The sequence below is a fragment of the Amblyomma maculatum genome, chromosome 6 (genome assembly GCF_055883805.1).
Source record: "Amblyomma maculatum isolate TAMU_Amacu chromosome 6, ASM5588380v1, whole genome shotgun sequence".
NCBI classification, from domain to species: domain Eukaryota; kingdom Metazoa; phylum Arthropoda; class Arachnida; order Ixodida; family Ixodidae; genus Amblyomma; species Amblyomma maculatum.
Genome location: NC_139349.1, coordinates 83,964,896 through 83,970,895, shown reverse-complemented (window position 1 = coordinate 83,970,895; position 6,000 = coordinate 83,964,896). Strand labels below are relative to the sequence as shown.

The following is a 6,000-nucleotide window of genomic DNA, read 5'->3' as shown; positions in this document are numbered from 1 at the left end:
GGCTGCAGCGTGTGTAAATAAATAAATAAATAAATAAATAAATAAATAAATAAATAAATAAATAAATAAATAAATAAATAAATAAATAAATAAATAAATAAATTTAGCTTAATTGATTTCATAAACTGCACTAATAGCATTTTAAACCTGGAAATACATACGCTGATTTCTTCGACCGTCACGTAAAAGTGTACTCGCCTTGAGACGCTCTTCGCACCGCATGCAGGTAGAATACTCCTTCATGTGATAGCGCAAAGATTACCTTTAGGCTCAATATTTGTTTCCTTTTTTTGTTTTTGTTACTATTTGTTTTTTTCAGGACGTAACCGAGTTCTTGACTAGCACTCCGGAAGCAATAGTTCGTGGTTAGAACACTGCGCGTCAACTGAGCGGCTTAGTGGTGCGCTGTATATATATATATATATATATATATATATATATATATATATATATATATATATATATATATATATATATATATATATATATATATTTATTTATTTTTGTTCACTTGTGGGTGATCACTGAAACATCTTGTTACAATGAAGACAAAACAGTTGTAAACGCCACAAGAAAACCTTATAAATGGATATATTTTTGAAGGTAGAAGTTTCGGAGCTTCCTGACGTTCGAGTCAGAACCCTTCTTAAGCAGGATGCGACCTTTCTCAAAGCAAAAATCATAAATACAGGTCCGAGCGCGGCCCATCTTAAGTGAGTTATTTGGCTTCACTCCCGAAGGCGCTTCCCTTCTCTTTGCTCAAACGCTACGCTCTTTGACTACTAACTGTGCAGGGCCCCTAAATGCGAAAAGAAACTACAAAAAGCACCGGTTACTCTCCACACACACAAAGAAAAAAAAAACAAATTTTTAAAAGGAAACAGGCCAGGAGGAATTCAAGTTAGCAATTGACCGGGTGAAAAGTGTGCTGGTTACACATAATTACTGAGTAAGCATTTATTGAATAATTAATCTTTGTTACCTTACATATTAAGCGACCTTCTACACGCGATCACATGACAGGAAAAATGGCGGCCACGCATCAGTGCCGCTGGCAGCTTGCACAGGCAGGTGCAAAATATAGAAGAAAACACATAAGAAGCATTAATGAAATATATCACTTTTTTACAATTTTTTTAACTTCGATACCACCCAGTTTCTGCCAAACGAATTCCACGCTAAAAAAAGTGGAACACGTGCGCCTAGTATGGGCTTGGGGAATAATACCACAAGAATAAGACGTTTCCTTTTATAATGAAGCGAACTGTACATAGGGCTTTTTCATCGCGTAAGTGGTCGGAGTCAATATGTACACATTTTCTAGAGCATGCTGATCCCTTAGAGGTTGGTACTTCATTGAAAGAGCACTGGTTAAGCACTGTCCAGCGGTTGTACCTGCTCGCAGGGGATTATCCGCGTTCCCCAGTACCGCTTGTTCAAAGCTGACTGTTCGGCAAAAGAGCACTATACAAGCTGTGCTAGAGGTCTAGAAAGGCGAGTTGAATATCTTTATTAAGTCAAGTATTTGTGGAAAAAGAAAACACTGTCACGTAGCGCCGCCAAGATGGAGGCGTAAAAAACCGCTTTTACATGCTTAGCAATGTTCACGGCATCAAAGAACAAAAAAGACAGAGAGTTCATGTGCATGTGCATATATTTGCTCGGAATATCACTGTACCATAGACTGAGTGAACTAAAAGCACTTCAGGGAGTATTTGCTTCCGGTATACCCGTAGGCCTTACACTGGGCACGCAAGAAGCGCCTACAGGCACAATTAGCGCGCGCATTGCAGGAAAGGCGACTATGACTATTTCCAAGTAGGATCTACACTTGGTCCAGTGACTTTTGGGTTGAGCCCACAAACTACTGCCCCACCTAGAGAGAAAAACGGGGCTACAGAGAGAGAGAGAGATAAGGAAATGATGTTTATAACATCTGAAAGCTTTGGACATGTTGTACGCTCCAACGGCACGTGGACCGTCCGTACAAGTATGGCAAGAAGAGGTGGTGGCTTTCTACAAAAATATTGTTACAGCGTAAGGGGCACTTTAGAGTTCTACAAGCGGACGCGTGGCTATCTACAGAACTTGGGCAAGTGGTCCTTCGACAGGGTATGATCGGTGTAGTAGCCCAGTGTTTAGCGCAGGTAGCGAGCGGCGTCGGAAAGTCAAGTGAGCAAGGCTTTTAATGAACAACTACATTAGCTACACTATACTATGAAAGTACTACTGCTTATTGATAGCCTCGAATGTACAGCCCAAGCACCATAATGTGAACCAGCTCAATCTGACCTGCCTGCAAACCTTCACAGTGTCAGCACCTTTCCTTTACCCTTGTAAAAATAGGGTAACTTCTATAATTAGCACATTATACGATGCTTACCTGCTCCAAAACTATGTACTCTCTAATCAATGCACACGTGCAAAACATCACAAAGAAAGGCCGTTACAAACACAACAAACTATATCGCTGCATGCCGAACACTTACATTCACGGTAAGGCAAACGTTAATATCTGCTAAAAGGTCTCTTCTACAGTTGTTCCTGAGTGTCTCAAGGGTGGTCCCCGCATTTGTGATGTAGTGAGGATGGCACTGAATATACATGGTTTTGATGGGATATTTACACGGCTAATATGCCCCTGTTTCTGTGAGAAAAAAAAGTGTTATCCTGGTACTTGGCGCTGTCTGGCAAATCCGTGTGCCATTTGCCAAAGCTAAGCCTGTATTTCGGTGCTCATCATTGGTGCAACTGGGAAACACATGTGCCCTTAACTCAATGTCTGCGATATCCAGGAAGCTTCACATTTGACGGTAATATTAGACAAGCAGTTGAAGTTTGTGTATGGTCATACTGTAAAAGCCTATAATTTTCATTTCATGACCAATTGTGAGTGTTTCAATAAAAGCTTCGCCAAGGTTTGTTTAGTAGAGTATCCGGAGTATCTGTCACCATTAAAGATAAGAACGGTTTATCGACCTTAGCTGGTTATGAGCGCTAAAGAATGGCGAAGTATAGCAGATTCCCACTCTGCAGCACTTTACAATGGATAACACGACATTGAAGTCTCCGAACGTGCACGTACATTTTTATGAACCTCACCATCAACCGCAGCTTACGATGCACGCACTCATGAGCTGCGACGGCCGTATTTTGAAGCATAGATTATTAAGCACTTCGAAAGGGACCTGAAAGCAGAGCTGTAACTGTAGCTTTTCGCGCATCAAAATTTTTAACTCACTTCGGGAATGCACCAGGGTCAACACGAATGCTCCTTTCTTCCGGTTGCTCATTGTTATTGCTTAGACTTTGACGCACCGTTCAGCCATAGGATGCCTCGCGCTGACACTACAGTTGACAACCCGTTCTCTCTGGCGGAGTGGTTGTTTGCCGCCTCATGTTACTTTTTGGCTTAAAAAAACTAATATAGATGCTCAATTGTGACCTGTCATGATTGCGTGCTCATCAGAAGGCTGTTTGCAGTTTCTGCCATGTTTAGGCACCGGGTGAGGCGGCGTTTGAAACCGTACTGAAAAATTTCATGAAGTCTCTGCAATAACACAAAAATAATACGAATAGCTGAACGAAATTCCAGCGCATTTCTAACCCTGAAATACAGCAAACTGGATTTCTACCAACGATTGTTGTATGGCTATCTGTTTTTCTTTAATGCTGCTAATAATTTCCGCTTGTGCCTTGTGGCGCAGAGTATGCTAAGAAGATAGTACGGAAAAATTCCTGTCATATTCCCATTTTACAAGCGGCCTGCAAGTGTTGGTACTTCCTATTGGTTATTATAGACTGGCCATCCAAAAGTGAAACTGATTCCAGTTGTGCATTCTTGTCCGTTGTGGGGTCGTAAACGTTTCGTTTACTCAGTGACACGACGTCTAAACTTAAAACATTTCGTGTGAGGTCGGAACATTTACCGTGAAGCTCATGGATATCGTAGCATAACAAGTGAGTATGCTATATCAGCGATGACTCAATCTTGCGCGGTAAACTCAATGTTTTCTATAACTGCTTCAGCCGAGATGCTTGAATCCTTAACCAGGAACCAGGCGTGGAGTTCCTACTTAAAAGGCTAATCTAGAGCTTTATGGAGCCCCAGTGTGCTGGAGCGACGACAAGCGCTCCTCTCCTGGCCATGTGATAAAAAATAGCACACACACACTGGTGCCACAGGTAGCGAGGACCACGACGAGGAAGTCAGTGGATCATTGTGGGTCCCTTTGTGAAGATGGGAACAAGTTTCGGGGCATTCAGGGCTGTAGTACCCCTCTGCGGTCAGGGCAAGGCGAAATTCTAGTTGCTGATGAAGAAGGGCTCTTCCATCATCCCAGTCTCTTCGGCCCGCTCCTCGGCGTACCGCGATCGATATCCCAGCTTGAGTATAATGTAGAAGGAGATGAACAGTGGTGGCAGCATGCCGATTACGAAGCCGGTGATCTTGAACCGCTTCACGGGCACCCCGTCCAGAGGGTCCTGGTCATGGACCACGCTGGCGTTTGCAGATGCTAAGCTGTCACCTGCGAACGCCACGGCCAAGCAAAAGAAGGGTCATTATCTAGCGTACTTTAGTTTTCTACGTTACTGAAAAGCGCACTTAAAATACCTCGGGGAGCTATAGCCGACGAGCTGCAGAAGCCAAATCGGAAAGAGGCTTCATGTTTCGATAAATGCTGTCCCTGTCTGAGTAACTGGAACTCCTATCTATTTAGAAGTGTGCACGAGCATAGGACGTGAGACCAATAACCAGTTTCCTGGTAGAGCTTTCTTTCTTTCGCTTAGAAAAGTCACGCGCTCTACACAACCTTGGTGCTCACTGTGTGAATTAAGACGAATGGAGCCTTAAGTAGCATGTAGAATTGGGCTTAGCAATTGTATTTTTGTTTTTCTGCGCAGATAAGCAACGTAGTTCATTAAAAAAGATAGATGGATGCGTAGACGTGTGGGCTCCATTCGGAATGCCGATGGGCTACAGAGGCGGCGCAAAAATATTTTTCCCGCCAAATCTTTAGCATGAAAACTTTTGTCGAAAAGTTTTCTAAATAAATATATAATAAATACACGTGCGATCAACACAAAAAATATATTCACATGTTAATTTTTTTTAGCGGTTAGTCTAATGCGCCTATATAAATTAAAAAGGGCGATATGAAAATGCATACCAAGTGAATGTCAACAACATCGCTTTCACATTTTTACCGCCATCCGGACCATTTCTTTGCAAAACTTTCGCTTGCGTTGAATGAGCGATAAACACAGCCGATCAGGACTCCACATACAACAGCGCATCTGCGTTCTCTTCACAGCGAAACATTGCTGCTTTTGCGAATAAGCTGCATCTGAAATGCAACCCAGTGTAACCTTGGAAAGGAGACATCAGAGGATGTCTTCGGCATTGCTATGTTAAATTGTCTTGCCTAGCGCTACTTCTTTTTGCACTATGATGTGGTTATTTGCATCCATCAGATCACTGAATTCATTTAAGAGTCTATTCCGAGTGCACTCGCTGATGCTCTCCTACGAAACCTCATCAGGGCTCATCCTTTCTTTGCATGTTTTTATATTTCACTAGAGCAGCCCATACTGAATTCGATGCTACCATCCCTAATTCTAGATAATCAAATAAATCTATTCAGAGGACAGCAAGAGCAAATAACGCATATCCTATCAATCTCTTTAATATTTGCTCGAAAACTTTCGCATCTGCTTGAGACGCAAGAACAACCTTTTAGAATTTTTAAGGTCATTTCATGCAACCAAAAATGTTTTGTTTCTCGACCCGCTGGGCTCCTCATGCCGCGTCGTGATTTGCAGGTCGAAAAAGTAAAGACGCGCAGACTGCCTAACAGTGCCTTTGCTGCTTATCAAAGAATCTGAGGAATGTATAAGAAGAAAATGCGGGAAGTGACGTGCCGAGAACGAATTCAAGCTCCCAGTGCTTCGATCTAAAACTGAATTGCGGCGGCCTCTCCGCATGCCTCGTTTCGTAAA

At 42.5% G+C, this 6,000-nt stretch overlaps 1 protein-coding gene across 1 annotated transcript in view; it reads right to left on the bottom strand.

Moving 5' to 3' along the window:
- Positions 1 to 3,178: 3,178 nt before the first annotated feature.
- The window catches only part of LOC146186157 (uncharacterized), an 85,884-nt gene continuing 83,062 nt past the window's right edge, over positions 3,179 to 6,000 (bottom strand). The window contains exon 8 of the mRNA XM_084605632.1: positions 3,179 to 4,529. Coding sequence (XP_084461758.1) covers positions 4,306 to 4,529 — 224 coding nt within the window. The 3' untranslated portion in view covers positions 3,179 to 4,305. The remainder of the gene's footprint in view (positions 4,530 to 6,000) is intronic.